Here is a 20040-nt window from a genome sequence, read left to right on the forward strand (position 1 = left end):
AAATACTTACGTATTTAAAGAGTTTTTCGTCAGAGGAACGACATTTTGCGAAACGAGATTCATGTTGCCAACGTAATAATAGAAACAATGGGCAATCGAGTATAAGCATCGCGTTTATATCGATTGCATAGGTAACTAGGCACTAGTTAGTACGTACATAGTCATAAGATAGGGTCAATGTTTTACAGCGACTGTAGAAATACTTACGTATTTAAAGAGTTTTTCGTCACAGGAACGACATTTTGCGAAACGAGATTCACGTTGCCAACGTAATAATAGAAACAATGGGCAATCGAGTATAAGCATCGCGTTTATATCGATTGCATAGGTAACTAGGCACTAGTTAGTACGTATTTTCTGTCCATAGGTAGCGCTGGTCTGTGATGCAGTAAGTACGGAGGTTAATACGTATATGGATAAACAAATAAATGAAAATGAAGTATCACAAGGAAATCAAATAATAAATGGTTTGAAGATTGAAATGCAATGTGTTTCAAAGGTTTTGTGTGATATGCCTATGTTGTGGCAACAGATCAGCTGTGGACTATCACAAGCGTATCAAAATAAATCGAAAACCCAACCAGAAAATAACAATTACAAAACGTACTGGGACAAAGAAATGAAACAATACACCACGGACCGTCAACATATGCATAATGCGAGAAACATATGAAGCACGCATTATTGATATTTCCATAGTAATTAAGCCCGTATTTATTAACAAGGAATAATATAATGGAATACTATGAACATTGAAATTGAAAATTTAAAATTCACGTTGGAATTCCGTGCTACAAAAATTGTAGTCTGCCTGTAACGACCCAACGACCTCAGGGCAATCAATCCAACTGGCGGTGACCCTGCCATATGCAGAATGACGTGGGAAAATGTTTTGAATTATACATTTTGAACGAGGCAAGTGACAAAGGACATTTTTGCACGTTGCTGTCAGCACGCGATGTTAATGCGTAAGTGAGTGATCACGTCTTTATAATACTCCGTAGACTTAATTTAATCTGGAAAATAACTTGACGGTTTTGGACGAAATTTAGTATGTAATTTCTATTTGTTTAAAAAAATTAATTTCTACTTAATATCAACAAAAATTTGAATTTTGAGAAACAGGGCGACAGGGTGTGGATCGGATTCATCTGGCTCACGACAAGACGAAATGGCTGGCTTTTGTATACACGGCAACGAACTTTTGGGGGTTTATAAGGTGTAAATTGAATTGTAGGTTCTAGAATATCGTATTACCACTTCATGTCTTTGCATATTACCGAAATTAAGCTCGAACATCAGACGTATTGGTGTTGGAAATCATGAGAAGATGAAACTTAGTTTAGCAAAATGGGAGATAATGAGGAATCCGGTGGCCTGATTTTATTATTATGATCGTTCAATGAGAGTCTGTAATACCAAGATATGTTTCAAGCTAACGGCAGCTGACTAATAGTGTCCTGAAGAAGGAGGAGAATTTTCCATTGTTGCTAGTGATTTATATCTGACAGTTATGAATTAAATAAAACATTGCATTTAGAATATTACATTTGAATTTATATATCGATTATACACCTGAAGATGGTTCATTGAAAACCGAAAACATGTCGTGAAAAAGATGACGCTCTAATTGTAAATCGAACATTTCGATAAAAAGAGCATCATTTTAATACATTTTAATATATTTTAAATATTTTAAATATTAAATGTTAATTGTAGTAATAATATTTTAATATTTAATAAAATATTTTATTGTGATTAGACGGTTAAAATTAAACAAAACAATTGTTGACTAGTTAAATTTCACATATCCATCTCTTCAGTTAACAATTCACGTCATTATTATATCTTACAGGATAATTAGTGAGGTTAGGGCTTGAAACAATCAGTGCCACACATTACGCGAATGAAGAAATACGAAATGAGATTGTAGGACCTCGAACATGGACGAAAATTCTTACCGGATGTAAAGAAACGACTGTTTTAATTACACCTCGCGGAGTCCTGAGACTCGAAGAGTTCCAGAATATATCAACATTTGCTGCAACAATGGACATAACAAGAATGGCCTCGTAAACAGAAAAGTATTTTCCGATACAACGCTCGCAGTAGAATTCATTTTTCATTTGTTTCTTGGTTTCATTAATGGCCTCTGGTTCCTTGTGTGGCGCTGCGTGTAAAGGTGAGGCGGATGGAATTAATCTGAGAGCAGCGGAGTTTCTGCTTCTGATCTTTAAATTAAATTGAACTGTGATGTCTGACGCGGGGGGAGGGGGGGAGGGGGGGGGGAGAGGAGTTTCTTAGTACAGTGAAATCACGTCTACAAAATATCCGATTCCTTCATGAATGATCTGTATCACTGCCGTGTCAATTTGTAGCCCTAATTAGACGTTACGCGTTGTTTTAAGGCTTTTTAAAAGTTCAAATCACGGAATTTATTAAACCTGTTATCGACAGTCATTTCTTTTTTAGAGTCTATCGGTGCAATTGACTTCCCTTTTATTATTGAGAACATTTACAGGGGTATCCAAATTAAGATTACGCTCAGGCCAGTCTCACAAACACGTTGTTAGCTGTTCGGATGTTCATTTATGCAGAAAAGAATTCAGTGTTGCAAACCTAATGACATTACAGATACCAAGCTGTACAGAGTCATAAACTGTTATCCGCTGTAGTTCGGCATAAATCCACTAATAATGTTGGGCGCTGTCGAATGTTTAGTAGATAACTGGATGTGAATATAAAATTAGAAAATTTTATTCAGATTTTTATTCAAATGACAGAAAGCAGTAGTAACGAATAGATCTACCAGCTGTCAGTGAAGTCTTTATAAGAAAGTATACATTAGTACGATCATCAGTTTTTGGATAAGCGACCTTCGTTCTTTCTACATCTTGCTTACATTGACCAAGCTTAGTTGCATAGGCCTATTAGTTAATAGCGTATTCTTAGTTATGAAATTTGTTTTACGAAAATTAAAAAAATCTTAATGGCTACGAACCATTTGTTGTTAGGTTGTGTTAGGTTAGATTAACTTATCTTAGGGTGAGTTAGGTTAGGTTAGGTTTGATTGGGTTAGAGTATTCTGTTAGGTTCAGTAATATTTTAAAAATTCTTGTGACGTATTGACACTTATGGCCACAACTCATCACGCCGTTACAGTACGTCACGCCTAGTCACGCATTGTCGCGCTTTGTCACGTATAGTCACGATTTGTGACGCTTGGTCACGCTTTATAAATCTTCGTCACGATTCGACACAAATAGTGATCCCTTGTCAAGAGGTCAAAGCAGGTTACTCCTAGTCACGCTTAGTCACGCATTGAAAATATTCGTCACGTTTCGACTCTTCTGGCCACATCTCGTCCCACCACCACGGTACATCACGCTTAGGCACACTCGTCAAATCTTCGTCGTAACACTTAAGGTGTCCTCTCGTCACGCTTTCATAGGAGGTCACGCCTAATCACGCTTTGGCACTAATGTATATAATACATTTAATTGAAGATGATGGAGTGGACAGGAGCAGCGGTAGTGATGAATCGAGTGATATGTCAGAAAGCGATGGTCTGTGAGGACTGGAACAATTGGAAGAGGACTAAAGAGTTTTGAAGAAGACAAAATTTTCTAATACTCTCTGCAGTGTTAATTTTGTAGTGCTGTGTAGTGTAGTGAAATCGATTTTCCTTTGTTACATAACGTGGTGGTATTTTGCTAGGAGTGTACTGTACGCGGTCTACTGCCATCCCTTCCAGCAAACTTCTGGTAAGTGACTCGCTCCGAGGTTCCAATTCACAAAAGTTCAGCGGCCAAAAACGCTGGAACGCAGTATAATATCCGCCTTGCTCAACTTTATGCAATTAGAATAAAGTTTTTCATGAGCATCCGGAGATTTCATCGAAATTTCTTTTAATGATCTGTTTATAAGATGTAATGTACAATTTACTAGCATGCATATATATATATATATACTTACGTAAAATCGTACAGTTCTAAAAGCTGGGTCAGAATCTCCAGCACAAATGAATAAAACTTAAGCATTTTTGTTTTTCCGCTGCTGAAGTGTGCGTGTTTGAGTGTTGTCTACACTTTTTCTGGTCCCCGCTAGGAGACGAAAATCCCTCCGATACGGCGGCCCACACCATGTATACGTGCTCGGCTGGGGGTGCCAACCAGCCACTGCGCATGCCCGAGACAGCAACGTCCCTGTTTTTTCATATACATTTTTTTTTATCGCGCTGACGAAACTAGCCGAGTGTCCAGGCAGTAAGCGAAGGGAGGCAGCAGGCGTAGTGTGCGCGCGGGGAGACTGTTAAATATATCACTGGTACGGCTGCATCTTCACTCCACACACTCAGCCAGCGCAGCAGTCGAGCGACAGACATCTTGGCCTTCGCGCTGTACGCTGCTCACTTTTTTTTAATTTTAAAAAAAAAGACGATCGCAGGAATATACGTCAACAAAACCTGGTGTAGAGAATCGTAAACTCGTGAAACAGAAGACGATCACGTTCAGTTTTAGCGGTTACAAGTAAGGACATATTCTTGTGTTTTCGTGCTTTGTTTTGAAGAATTAAAGGCTCCACAGTTTTGTAATAATGGAATCCGTGAATAAAAATACACGTCTCTCTCTTTAGTTGTGGTATTATTGTAGTCTTATCGATGTTAGTTAACTGAAAATCACAAGACAAACTTCATTGTCGCTTTACGTGATTGCCATGTTTCAGTTTGTGGTGATAGAAGTTTTTTAAGTAGTGCGTGTGTTTTGTGTATTATTGTGTGCTGTTCATGAAAATGTGTTTTCAATTTATGAAGCATTTAGATAAGCTTTTGAAAGAATAGCTAGTTTTTTTTTTAACAGCTTCTGAGACAGCGAGAGTTTCGTGTATTACACAACATGTGTTCTGAGACCGTTGCACCCAATGAAAATCGATGACTCATCTGCTAGTTATTGGCTACAAGGGGAACATTATAAATATTCAGTCGATGTTTAAAGTACGTACATTAAACTGAACTGATATGAGAGAGATGTGCTGGAGTTCTGTCATCATGGAGATTCTGTTCCTCGCTCCGTTATTCTTTGCATTTCTGGTTTCCAGCTCCAACACTGAAACAGGCAAGTAGTTACTGATGTTATTAAACAGAATTTATTTTAACAGACCCACCCCATTTTTTTATATATATATATTCAACCCTCTGTGTTTACGTATCTTTTACCCTTGTTTAATCCCCGAGGCTGTTTGACCCTAGAAATGATTTGCCTATGTTAAAAAAAATTATTTATATAAAAAGGTGTTTTCACCTTTTTTTAAACATGGAAATTTTATGAAACCTTTTACTACTATTAACCGAATATGGCCTGGAGGGATTTAAAGCTTGTCATATTCAATCTTTATCAAGACTTTTGTTTATATAGATGTAGGTCTCTAGTTGTTAAAATTTATTTTAGAGTGAAAATGTTTGTCAGTGTGACTTATGAAATGATCTGATGGAATTCTATGCCAGTATACATAATAAATGGCTATACGCTGGCAAATGTAAGAGGGAATTAAAGCTACGTAGAAGGTATTGCTTATTAGGATGACATTTTTTAAGGGAATAATTTTGTTTTAATCTGGAAATAAAAGATTCTCCATCTTGTTTCATATGTAATTCATAGGCGCAACTGTGTTGTAATTTTAAGTGTATTTGCATTTTAATTTTTTGTTGTTGTATTTTTGTTGCGAAGGATTCTACGTAAATCTGAAGTAGTCAGACGTTCTGTTTCGTAAGAATAATATCATGTTAGTTGTCATGATTTAGCCCGGTTTTTTCAGGAAAATATTTGTTATAGTAATTAACTATAGCTCGCATCGATCAGCATCTTTATTTATTTACGTAGTCCTGTTTGTGTAAGACGTCTTTAGAATCTCATTTTATGGTGTCGAATTATAGAATGTTTAGTGACTTGGAAAAGGTGTGGTGGAATGAATTGGTAGTAGCCTAAATTAAGGTACTATCCCAGCACTCTACTGAACGGACTGAGGAAAAGCACGAGAGACTTAAGGCAGGACAGCCGGTCTCCAGGCAGAGATAGGACCTTCCGATACGAACCAGCCAACCGCGACGAGGGCGGTGAGATAACTCAGGGTCTTTTATGTTTTGATACCGTGTGTAATGTTACAACGTTCCCGAGGAACCTACTGCTTCTACCTTGAAAAGGAGGCAAAACACTGGAAATCACCTAAATAAGATGTCCACACTTTCAAAACGTGAGTCAAACACGTTGTTGTATTATTTGCAATGGGACGAGACTCTATGTGGAACTGCGGTCGCTAAAAGCCCCTTTGTCCATCCCCCATGTGGTACGAGAGTAGACATGGAGCAGCGGTGGAATGACTCTGACAGGAAAACCGAAGGACAGCGCCAATTCGTCCACCACAAATCCCAAACTGACTGCCCTGGGCTCGAAGCCGGGCTTCCGCGGTGAGAAGCCGAACGGCTAACCGCCTGAGCTATGACAAGGCCAGTCAGACGCGTTACCGCTGTGCGTGCCTGCTCAACAGTGTAGTGCATTGTGGTGAAACGCAAGGGATGGGCCGACCTCAGGACTGAGGGGCTCCCTTTACGACGACGGCGAGGCAGTCACTGTGGCGTCCGGCGTCCGGCGTCGTCGTAACCGAGTCCTGGTGGCTGTGCGGCGGACAGCGGGAATAATCTAGTTATGACGTGTTTGCTTAAGGGAACTTTCTCTCACACCTGCAGTACTTCCAGTTCCCTGTTAAAATTACATCACATTTCATGTTTCCCGTAAACGTCACTTATGGTTCCTGGATGAATCGAAAACGTAGGCTTCGATGTCTGTGAGGGATTTCCACACAATGTTCCGCGAGCCATATACGGCCATGCAAAGTGTATCATCTGCTAGGATGTCTTACGGAGTACTTCCTACTTGAATTTGTACTCCAGCGGAGTACACATACCTTCCAAATTCCAATACAAATCAACTGTTTCTACGGGAATAACATGTGGCTAATTCCGTTCAGTAGCGTCTTTGATAAGCTAATAGTCGCTCAGATAATCAGTAAATTCCTCATATTCTGTGGAAATTGAAATTTTATTACCGTGTTCAGTGGCTCTTTTTCTCGGGCCAGGAAAGTTCATTGTCACCCGCTTTATGTCTTCAGTATAATTTTAATATTATCCTCCCATGTACTCTTAGTTCTTCTAAATAGTCCGTTTCCTTCGAATTATCTGGCAAAAATTTTGCGTGCATTTCTCGTTTCTCGTATGCGCGTCTCAAGGACGGAACAAATATTTCGCTTTTGGGTAAGCAGGGAACGAACGCTCACTTCGGGGTCATTTGAAATTTGTCAAAGCGTCTCACCCAAAATTCGAGCCACATGTTTGGAACCCAAGGGAAGTGTATATAACAAATATGATTTTGCACAAAATAAAGGTAACATTGAACAGGCTACGAAAAATGTCGTTCCATTATGTGTCTCCCTTGTTCCAAGGATTTATTTGCTGTTAAATCGCGCAGCAAATTCAGGCCTTCGCCCAACAGGGGGCAGTTAATAACATTTTATCAACTGGTGACGTTTATTGACGTCGATTCCGATTACGGAACTTTGAACCTTATGATTTGTGCTCTGGAGGGAAACAGTTATTACGATGATTTTCGTGGTTTTACTCAGTCCCCTTAGGTTACTACATATTTATGTGTTATCATTCCTTCTACACGTCCAGCTCGTCGCGATCCGCTCAGACGATATTAGAAAAGTGTGGATCATGAACTTTTCTTGATTACTCGTACATCTTATTCTAGCTTCATTTTTAAGTAAAGGTATCTTCTTGTGGCGTCGTCATGTCCGTGAGTCTGCGCCCCCCACAGCACGCCTGACTCTGGAATTATTAGACATACACCCGTAACAGTTTATATGAACATCACATAATTTTAAGTCTCCCCTCCCCCCTCCGTATTTATATTTATAGTCCCCCCTTAATTGATTAAACGAAACTTCTGAAGTGGTAGCCTTCGCGTTGTTTTGTCAAAATTTAAAAAAAAAATGGAATGCCTTCTAATGTATGTCATCATGATTATACATTAAGTAGCGCCATTTTCGCTCATATATTTTTGCAAGTTCGCACGACCGCCATGTTAGGGTTATTGGTAGTAGTGATCTGAAAAATTCACAGTCTATAGTGGTATAAATTTTTATGAAGGTCCGATAACTAGTTCTAAAAAAAAAAGTTTGTACAGGCGTTATGTTGGCATCAGTGTGAGCATTAGCTTCGCCGTCGCCCCCCCCCCCCCCCCCCCCCCGCTCCGCTTTCTGTGGCCGACTCGTGTTTGCTGACCACCCAACTGTGTGTGTATACAGTTTGGATTCCCCTCTGTTTGCGTGCGTGGATACCAAATTAGCACAAAGGTACGTCCAGTATGGGGCATTGTATCCCGACTGAAACGGAATCAGTGTTATTTCAATTAAAATTAATTCCGTAAGTTATTTAATGACGATGTATCAGTTACATTTTTCTCACCGTAGAAGTAATTCGTCGTATATTGAAATTAAGGAATAGCCGAAAACTTTGTTGAATAGGATATTTGGAGGACGTGGTTATAGTTGAGAAGTTAACACCAATCATTTAATCCCAGCGGTAATTATATGTACCACCTCCTTTAATAACTAGTAACGTTTTTGCCCGTACAGTGTTTATGGATTTCATTTGATTCTTAGAATAAACTGCGATAATTTCTTTAAAACACAATTAAGAAAATTATCGTTGGTTCCTCTTTGAGGTACAGATTAAATTTTACATATTTTTTAGATGATGTTTGAGCTACAGGACGTCAAAATTAATAACGGAGGTGTGGAGTGGACTAAAACTAGCTTAGGATAGGGTCCAGACTCTTGTCATTGCGGTAAAAAACCTAGTTCCATAAAAGCATAGAATATCTTTACTAGTTGGAGAACTATTAGATTATGAGGAGTCGTACTCATTGGGGTTGGATTATGCTATGTCATGCGGGTATATAATGCGCACTTCTTGTAGAGAACACATAAAATAACATTTTAATTGTAACATTCCTCAAAATTCTTCAGTTACACATGCCACTTAGCTCTGTAAAGAACGTATCCTACGTAATCCAATTAACTTTCAAGAATAAATTTCCACTTCCAAGAGAAAACACAAAGCATTTCGCTCAAAAACATCCTTCGCTATATTTATATTTAGAGAAATAGTCGCTTTTTTATGTCAAGTGAATAAAATTCTGAGCTGAGCTGAGTTGCTACTCGCGTAGTCAACACTGTACTGAATGTAAATGAACGCCTGAAAATACCGTGTTATACTGACCCGCGTCACGGCTGTGCCGGAAGGGTGTCGAACTGGCACGGCGCACATAAGGACGTTAAAGAAACAACAGAGTTGTGTTGTTGCGCGCGAAGTTGGTCTCCAGGACAACGACTGATTTAGTTAATTTTAATAAAAAGACTGCGGTGTTGAATATTCATTACGCTAATCTTATTCTGCTCGACACAAGACACAGTTCGAAAAGGAGACGAAACGCATGGCACACACGAATGGCGGAAGGATAAAGGATAAAACGAAAGAAAGTGAGAAAATAGAGGCAGACAAATGAGAGTGAGAAAGAACATGATTAAAAGACGAAATGAAAAGAGAAGAAGGGAGAATATTAAGAATTAAGTGAAAGGGGGATTAAATCCGCCACTGGACATAAACGTAAGAAGATATAAATGAGATTTGTTGATCGATTTCGTGACCTCACCAGTTCTAATGGAGGATACCATAAGAAGAATTAGTTGTCTAATTGTCTTGTTAGGTTCATGATTAGTTGTCTCGTTAGTTTACAAATTCGTTATGTATTTTATTAGGTAATTAGTTTAATTAAGTTAAGTAATTAGCTAATAACGTTGATGGTTAATTACATAACACGTTGTGTTTATGGTGCTTCTGCAGGTCGATACTCAATGAGCCAGCATGCCCTTTGGCCTCGTAATTGGTAGTTAAATAATAATTTTTTCGTACAGTTTATCGATTTGATCGAATTTTAGAACAAGGTGCAGGTTAAACGGCTAGGCGGTCGAGCGCCTGTCTTAGACGTCGCTTGTGCCACGAGTTTAAAATAAATCCAGGATTTTAAATCGCATGATTAACTCCGGCTCGTTCGTCTATACTACTGCTGATTTATTGCAAATATCGGAATATTTTTAAATTTTGCAATTTGAGACTTGGTTTCCGCGGTAACGAATAGGCTTTATATGATCATTGTTATAATGGAGTTACGAATTAAGATTCTCCGAAGTCGCCCTACAGATTTGCGAGTACGTCACTTTAGGATCGATATGAATGTAATTTTGAGATTTATAATTTTTGGTTCGTGTGTTGGTGTAATACGTTTCCTGTGTTTGAATTAAGCTGGAATCGAGGGTTATTAATTTTCCATAAAATTGTTCATCCTATAAAGAATTGTATTTGGCGTGAAATCCAGATGGCATTAATCTGTTACATGTTTTAATCGCCCTTGTTTTTTTTAGTGGTTAATATGAAAGAAGACAAAGGAAAGAACTCCATGGAGCATAGTCGGTGTACTATTTGAAAATCTGACAGTCGGCCAGATACTCAGGAAATTCCTCAGCAGGTTAATTGTCGTGTTCACAAGAGCTCGCTGCTAGACCCTGCCTCAAATTACATTAATTACGTTCATATCTTTCCACTATTTTTCTTTAAAATCCATTTTAATATTATCCTCTCTGTGCCAAGGTCTTTCAAGCAGTGTCTACCCTTCACGTGCTTCTCGCCGTCCCAATAACCGGCAGATTGTCGCCGGTATGTCGTGTGATGTTGAAGGATAACCTGGCCAATTTTAAAGAAGCATTTCGAAGTGTGAGAGTTCTGTCATCAGAACATAGCAAAGTCTGTTTTACAATTAAACTGTAGGAAAAACCCATTTACAGTGCACTGGGTTACATTAAAGGCCTTTTGTTAATGAACTTCGTGGCAGTCAAAGACGTTCCTAAATCGATATTTCTCGATACTTCGAAATGTCTTTACTACGCGATTTCGCTCTTCAAACTACACGGAGCAATATAGGCGTACTTTGGTGCTCTACCTGATAGAGGGGTTCAAAAGTATAAGCACTTTTAGAGGTTTGAGTTGTTCCTTCGGAACCCTGTTACACTTTAAAAAGTGCTAATAAGTGTATGCACTTCACGATTTACTAATTACCATCTCTACATTTTGTTTTCGCGTGTTTTGTAATGTAAACTACGATTACTTCCTTAACCAGCGTTAACCAGTTGATGTAAGTAATGGTGAAGTGTGATGTTTTCTTCGCGGTACGGACTGGATTCTTAAATATTCTTTAGCCGAAGATCGGCTTTAAGGGTTAAAGAACATGAACTGTAGGTTAGGTCAGGAAGTTAGTTCGAAATTTATCGGTAGTCTTCGACATTGTTATGGGTGGACCAGGAACTTTCATGGCAACTGGGAATAGAACCCATTACCTTCGAAATACAAACCAGGCAGATTGTTTGCTGGGTTTAACATTTCAGCAAGCGTACGATAAACCTGTTGTTTTGTATGTATATTGTCCCATTGCCTACAGGCAAATGAAAACAATGAAATAATTATGAAACTGTATCTAGAAACAGGAGAATGGAGAAAATTACATGACAAGGAACTTAAAAGCTTGTGGACATAACTCTGCTGCAAGTAATTTTAATGTTATTAGGATGGGCATATAGCCATATTGTTTTATAGAAAGTTAAAAGTGACGCTGGTTTCGAGAAAAACTATGACTACAAAAATATTCAATAGTTTTTAGTGCGGTCCCCTATAGACCGCCATGTTAGTATTACTGTTTGTGATAGGAATTTAAAAAGAATAATGTTGAAGTAGTCTCTGGTGGCATGAAGTATTAAGTTTCAGGAAATGCCTTCACATTGTTTAAACGTGTCTAGGAGGATTTAAGGACGTAGCTGTCGTCGTAAGTGCTTTGTTAAATGAAGACATTATTAAGTACATATAAGCACGAATGAAACCCGCGTTTCTAACTATGAATCGATGAGAAAAGCAGATTACGCGTTTATATCTTTGTAAAAAGAATTCTGTCGAAAATCGAGCCGCGTCTGTGTGTGATTGAAAGCATTAACTTTCAAAGACGATATATGTTATTTATTTTGCAACATGGATGGTAATTGAAGACGCGGAGGGGGGGGGGGGGGGGGGGGGAAATATATATTCCAAAATATAATCTGCAAACCGATGTACGTGTTATCCCGCATTAGAGGCTTTGGCGTCTGGTTAATTACCTGATCGGTCCCTAGAAACTTTCTAAATTGCCTTTCATTATATATTTATATTTTGAAACTAAATTGCACGTGTGAACGATTAATTAATCATTTATTTAAGTGTCGCGCTGCACAGGTTGCTCACCACTTTGATGTGTCTCCGTTGGGTTTGGGACGTAATTACGTATATACACACATTGGCATCCGGCGATCTGGTTTTTAAATGCAGATCCGTTGCTTGTCCGTGCTAAATGGGCTTATCGGACGGTGTAATTGCAGTGCGGTTTGCCTGCTACCTGCAATACATCAGTTTTATTGGGTCCTTCCCATTTTGGGGCTTTAGAGCGGTCGGGTGTGCCGGAGACGAGTGGAAATTAGTACCCCGGTTGGAAAAAAGAAGAAGACATATTCTTTCTTTTTCCTTACTTTTTATTCCCCTCCAGAGCCTAATTATGTGTCTACAGAAATTATGTCCCACCCAAATATTGTCACGATTTGGTTCGGGTCCCATATGGTCTGCTGCCCACGGTTTTCGTACCGAAATGCTACAAGTTCAGCTGCACCCAGGTCGTTCCTGTACCAGCAGCTGACGTTGAAATTAATGCTGTGGACACTGAGGTCTGCTTGACATATAGACTGTTCTGATAATCCCTGTCCCTAGGCTACTGAGCAATGCTCGTCTGGACCAGAAACATATTTGTGGGGGAGGGGGTAACATGGACAGGAGGATGAGAAATGCGTATACAATTTTGTGGTTGGAAAGCCTGAAGGGAAAAGACGATTTGAAAGACCTTGTGGTAGATGGAAGGATAATATTGCAACGGTATTCTAGGGAAACAGGGTTAGGGAGTGTGGATTGCATTAATATGGCTCAGGATAGGGGTCGTATTTTATTGAAGGCTAGGAAATCTTGAGTAGCTAGTTGGCTGTCAAATTGTTAACTGCGTGAAGAGAAATTTTCGTTGAAGAGTGGCTTAAAAGCCAGGATAATCTGGTAATAAGTGGAATGCAACCCGTCCGTCCTTCTGGGTTGTTGCGCCGTGTAGTCTGGTAGAAGTTTACCGACGTCATCAGAGAGATCGCCCTGATGATGGTGGCAGCAAACACTTCTGAAACGGCCGTCGATTTCTACCAGAGGAGAGGTATGAGACCCAAAATCTTGCCAGGAAGAATTCAAAATTGCAAGGTCCCGCTTTTTGAAAGTCTGGTCGATACACTTCCCGTCTTATCGAACCCCGGGATGGTCGCAGATGTCTGCCGGCCCGCGAGCTGGCCGTAAGCTTTTTATCGAACTTCGAACTCTCCTCCGCGGGAGGGAAAATCCCCTTCTCACTTGTAATGACCACCACAAATTACTTGTGTAACTATAGCAACCACTCTCCCGCCATGTAGCTTTTCATTTGTTCTCAGTGTGAAGGAGAATGCGTGTGGCTTTCTCGTTCATTCAGACGTCTCGCCCGAGCTCAGTAATGGAAACCCGAAACACGCAGCGCGCAAAAACGGCACATATCCACTATTTTAAGCAGCTGTCAGCGAAACCTTTAACCCTCTCGTGTTAAGGGAAGGAGAACACGGCCGGAGCGTGATGCTGATCACTCACCCCCATCTAGTAGGAGACTTACCTTCTCTCCTCCCAAGCGCCTACATGGCGTTACTTTTAGCTTTCACCAAATATTAATAGGGTGATCAGGTCATGGAAGATTTAAGAAGGGGGCACAGCATGAAAGGGGAGACCATAAATGCGTACAAAGTTTAGCTCGGAAGCCTGTAGAGAGGACTCAGAAGCCCCAGGCTACATGGGATGATATTAAAATGTATCTTAAGGAGAGAGGATTTTAGAATATTGACTGGATTTATCCGACTCAGGACAGGGACCACTCGCTGGCTTTTGGGAACACGGTAATGAGCCTTCGGATTACATGGGAGGCGGGGAATTTATTCACTGGCTGAGCTACTGTTAGCTTCTCAAGAAGGGACTCTATTTCATGAAGTTGGTTAATTTGTTGTGTGTAAGATTTTGAAAAAGATTAGACTGGGTTAGGAACTAGCAGCGGCCAGTTACCATTGCAACGAGCGTCGCGGCTCCGTAAAGGTAGGCAATTTGCTAAATATCCCAAGTCGTGTTACCAGGCCACTTCGCTTGTGTGCCAAATATTCGTAAGTTTCTTCAATATGTTTACACCGTTTGGTAAAGAAATATCGAGTAATTACGTAATGTAATTTACGTACAACCACGTCTAATTTAAACCAGATTTTAAAATAGTCTAACCCGACGATACTATTAGCATCCAAACGCCATGCAACGTGAAGAGCTTGTTCGTGTCTTTGTCTGTCTGTTTGTTTGTTTGTTTCATCTTGTCTGACACTTGTTATGATTACTCAAGTCACACAGTACTTTGTCTCAGTTTTTGAAAGCAAGAATGACTACAGTGGACTGTTTTTAATCCATTTTTCAACAAGAGAGAGACAGAGAGAGTCATCTGGTGTGATTTCTATAAAGCGTAACTAGTAAACTTTTGACAGTTCAAGGAGCGGTGGAATGAATATTGTGTAAACGAAGTGCTTGAACCTCTGGATTCTGAGGAAGGGGGTGGAGTGGGGGGGTTCGCTTCAACAGAAAATTGATTGAAAAGTAAAAACTTTGGGAACTGTACTTTTGCTCCTTAACACAAGTCATCCGCGTTTATTATTAATGCAGCTAGAGGGATGTTCTAGCTTCAAGTTTGATGTTCGTTGTGTGGTACCACTGAAACATTCATCTTATCGGAACGAACAGGAGCGTTCTTTTATTTTTACTTTTTTCTTTCTTTCTTTCTGGCTGTGTGTATTTGTTTTGTCAGATACTGTAAGTCTCTCGGATCACGCTTTATTAACAATTTATGTGTTCCTAGGAAAGCAAGTCTATGGATTCAGATTTTTTAAGGAAGGACAGTTTATGTTGTTACTATTATTTTTATTGTTATTGTCTATAGCGTAGTATGGCCCGTCAAGTTAACGGGAATAAACCTTCCCTGTGTTCAACAACAATACAACTTACTGTGACATTATCTTGGAAAGTGTAAACTTTATAAAAGTATCTTTATGGATTAAATCGAATTTGAAATCAGGTTCATGGCAAATTAAGTGAGATTACTGTCAAACGCAACAACGGGAAACCTAACCTAACCTGACTCCATAACACAAACTCCCGCCAAACACCACCGTAGCCTCGTGTACGATTTTGCTATCAGAGTCGCCATCGTTAGAACTTAATTTTAAAAAAAAATCCTCATCGTACAGTTAGGCGTGACGGACATTGGCTATTATATCGTGAGTAGACAGATTTTTTTTAATGACGCTGTAAATATCTCAGATTTCATGTGCGTCGGATATGGGGAGATCGTGAATAATGAATTGGCAGGGATCTAGAAGCAAGCGGTTAATGTTTTACATTGAGGTATTACTCTATGGATGGTCTAAAGAAAAATTATTAAACGCGTCCGGAGCAATATTTTAATCCACCCCCCCCCACCCCCGAAACAAACAGGGGTGCCAACTATCAACTACTACGCTCGGTGTATCATTTTCTTAAGGTTCTGTATGACGTCCAAATGTAAGAAATAACCGCATTACAGAGAGATATTTACGTCTTTTTATTTGTAAAATTGCTAAGTTCTAAAACATGTATTTTACTCTCTGAAGACCTTCGTGTCCCAGAACAGCAGGGAATTTGTGGACGAACTAAACGTCTGTGACTTGTTTCAAGGAGAACCCTGTACTGTGGAGTTAGTTCAAGAAGTTTTAACTTATGCTTCTCGTCCGACCCCTTGTACATCCGAGATCTGGTTTCTCCATTATCTTCTGCTGCTTAGAAGCAGTCGTGAGTTTATCTTTATGAGTGTATGAACTATTTTTACAACTTTCTTAACTTTATAAGACCCCCCCCCCTCTCCACCGAAGAGAGATTGAGTTGATAACTGCATAATTTTCTTAAAATACTAGAAAAATGTCTACCAGGCCTAAAATCCCTTAACGACATTACCATTTCAACGCTTATAGTAACACACGGATCCATGAATATTATTTTACAAGACACAGCATCGCTTAACAGCAAGCGAACTCCCAACTAACCAACAAACAAACACTTTCCTGTTATATTGTGTTCAGTACGTCGTGGTCTGAACGCCCGGTATTCATCGGAACGCTCGTTTTATGAAGTTAACGCGTCAGACAAGTAAAATACGTCAGATTGGCCGTCCCGCGAGCGAAACCCTGGTCTAGAAGGCAGTGGGCGTGGTCCATGGAATAACGATAATCCATTTCACCCTTCAGGAGCTGTTAGTACGTCGCGATGTTCGGATGTTTGCTTTGAGGTTAGGTTTGAAAGCTTCTAAATATGTTGCCCGCCTGTCCCCCCCCCCCTCTCTGCTTTAGTGCCATCGCTCTATCTCTGATATTTTTTAAAAAAATAAAAAAAATCAGTCAGCTTTTCTTTGTCGTAAGGCATAATTCATGTTGTTTAAACGCCACGAATAGTTACATTTAACTGTTGATAGATGGCATTACACTTCTCCTTCACTTATCTCAACTCTAAATACGAGTACATCCCGAGCAGAGAAGAGTCAGTGACGGTGTGGATTGGATTCATCTGGCTAAGGACAGGGAACAGGGTTTTTGTGACATTCTGTATATTTTTTTGTATTTTGAAACCTTTTCGCTTCGTCAAACTTTATTTAAATATGGCTTTTATATTCTCTAGCCGTACATAATTTTATATACACTTCGTACGTATTGATTCACAATAATATTCAAAACTTTTAATATAACTTATCGTACTTGAATTATCTACATTAATCGCCATAAATTTTCTTTGTTAATACCACCATGTTATTATCATAGCAGTGTAAAAGAGACATTGTTTTAAAGCCATTCTGACTAACCAGAGTTCGTTAAATATTGGAACACGTCGAGAAATTCCTTTCGAAGAGACTGGAAGCCGCGTATCGAACGTCATCTTTTACGCGACGGGAGAACAATGAATAGAATTGAAGGGTGTGTAGTTCATAAAACAAGCGAGTAATGATCGAGTAATAAGCCTCTATGCACCTGACCTACTGATTGCAGCTACAAAGCTCATTTGTGATTCGTGTGGCGTATTCGAAATTAAACAAATTCGATTCAGCAGACAAATTCGTAATTTGTTTAACGTTCATTTACAGCTCCGTGTTCCATGCCAACACGCGCGGTTCCTGCTGGGACTGTTCGTATCAGATGGTATATTCCACGCGGCCAGTGATTTATTTAATAACGCTAAACAAATCAACAGAAACTCGAGAAAATTACGCGTTGAATAGCTTCATAATTTATAGCCTTAACCTCATATTGTTTCGGGTGATAAAACAAAGTGTGTAACGAGATTGGAGAGACGTGTAGAATGCATGGGAGAAGTGAGGAAACTCGTAATTGTCATGGAAAGAGAACACGTGGAAAACCAAGGTGTAGATGGCACAATATTGAAATAGCGTAGTTATAGGTATGGACGACATTAAACTCACAAAACACGATTTAGCGGAGGGATTTTGTGAACACAGTAATGAACCTTACGGATCCTTCGGGAATTTCCAGTCTTCGTTTTGACCTGTGACAGTTTTCGTCGAGGAAAACCACAAAGCAGAATTATGTGACGTATTTGTTACGTTGGCAGTTGGATGCGACCGAATCCTCTTTCTGTACAGCTCCTCTGTGCCCAGTAAATCTTGTGCCACTCGTCTTTCGGACCATTTCAAGCGTCGGCGTTAGTTACACGACGCCTCCCATTTGTTTAACATTGAAACTCTTTCAAAAAGTCGTTGCACGGCGCGATTCTAGCTTTGTGGGGTCTGGAGGCCCCCCCCCACACGTAACGCTATCAGTTGTAAATTATGGAGATTTTTAATCTCCAGCCACCTTTTCTTATTTTATGCCTGTTATATTTTCAATGTTTTTTTCTTATTTTAATTCGAACGTACCTCAGGGAAAGTCAGGAGAATCGTGAAGGATGATGGCATTAATTTTCTGTTGAATAATGTAAGTGCCATGAAGAATATCGATGACATTGTCTTACGGGCCGGCAAAGATGCTACTGGTGTGGAGGTAAATTTATATCACAGCACGCCAAAACCCAACAGCAAAGTCATGATGATACTGAGGCCCTGTATAATGCATCACTCGGGTATCTTTAAAAAATTTAAGTGCAGCTGTACCGCGTATAACGCCGTTTAGCTAAACGTTGTTTAAAAATTAATATCGCGTTGTGTGTAATGTTGCCTGCTCTCCGAATTTGGGTTAACGGACCAACTGAGCGGGTTACGTATTTGGAAAATTTTAATTATTTTCCATTTCATTTCTCTCTATTCGGTCCAGTCAATTTCCCTGCATTGTTCATCCTACTTTCTTTCTTCTGTGTCTTTGGCTCATATATTCTCCTTAGAATTTCCGGTTCTCAGACTCCCTCAGTGGACCCACATGGGTTCAATTTCCATGGGGTTTAAAAACAAGTTTTTACTCTGATCGAAACCCAATCTAGAGGGCCACCCCTTGTCGGAGATCCGCGACTGCTTATATATTCAGAGGTGTTCTCACTTTAAGTAGCCCTTAATTGCCAACCACTGCACTGCTGGTTTATTTTAGAAGGGTGGTAACACTTGGTGGGGCTCCGCCCCCACGCCCTCACTCACTCATATTGATGGGACATGTAGCACGCAATTATCAGTATTTATCAGCCCAATGTCTTCCCTCCTACTTTATCATTACAAGAAGGGCGAGCGGGCATTTACAAGTTTTAACTCACGATACCATATTTGATAGAAATCTGTTGGAACAGTTTTAGAGATCAAACATTTGAGAGACAGTCGATTCTTCTGCGTCTTTATACGTTCATTTAACCCTTCGAAGCCCGAAGCTCGTGTAATATATAAGAATCCAGTCCGTACCGCAAAGAAAACACCACACTTCACCGTTACAAAAGATCAATTAGTTAACGCCGTTTAAGGAAATAATCGACGTTATTTACAGCGAGATTCTCACGTGACTCGTAATAAGTACAAAATGAAGGACTGCTGATTGTGGATGCACTTATCCCTCGGGGTTTAAAATGTTGATGCGATTTTGTGTAAAGAACGTCCAATGAGGGACGTTCATACGATAACCGTATAAAGAATTTGATTTATTTGGACGTCGAGGTATGAGTGGAGTGGCTGTGCTTTCAGAAACCAAATTAAAGTTAAAAATGAAGTTGTTCAGGATACGATTTGTTAACTCCCAACTGCGACAGCATTTGTATTCAGAACCGGTTGATAGAAGCAGAGGAATGAATACGTAACTTTAAGATTACTTTGTTTTTTTTTTATTTTCTACGGGATGAAACGTAGTCCCTACTTTTATTTCATTTCAAACGACAAGAAGTCCCTGTTTCCTTTGTTCTCCAATTTATTTCATTATCTCTCTCTCTCTCTCTCTCTCTCTCTCTTCAGGTTTCAATAAAAAAGGTTCTGTTTTAAGAACATACGTGTTTGGCCTATGTTAATAGACAGGCGCCTATATTTATATAGTCTTTTGTTTTAAAACTCTATTGCCTTCGGCAAAAATCCATACGAAAATCCTTGTCGTACAAACTAAGAGGATTTTCTAACAACACGCTCTCGTACCTTCAACGTGGCCTGCACAAGAACATATTGTTCTGTAATCTTTCGCTAGTGAAAAATGTTTCTCTGTCTCTCTCCACCCAGA

General features: G+C 39.6%; 1 protein-coding gene across 1 annotated transcript in view; it reads left to right on the top strand.

Moving 5' to 3' along the window:
* Positions 1 to 4154: 4154 nt before the first annotated feature.
* The window catches only part of kon (chondroitin sulfate proteoglycan 4-like protein), a 170972-nt gene continuing 155086 nt past the window's right edge, over positions 4155 to 20040 (top strand). The window contains exon 1 of the mRNA XM_087343111.1: positions 4155 to 5114. Coding sequence (XP_087199237.1) covers positions 5018 to 5114 — 97 coding nt within the window. The 5' untranslated portion in view covers positions 4155 to 5017. The remainder of the gene's footprint in view (positions 5115 to 20040) is intronic.

The sequence above is a fragment of the Zootermopsis nevadensis genome, unplaced genomic scaffold (assembly GCF_977971745.1).
Source record: "Zootermopsis nevadensis isolate Lab colony 2312 unplaced genomic scaffold, Znev_1.0 Znev_ptg000004l, whole genome shotgun sequence".
In the NCBI taxonomy this organism is placed as follows: Eukaryota; Metazoa; Arthropoda; class Insecta; order Blattodea; family Termopsidae; genus Zootermopsis; species Zootermopsis nevadensis.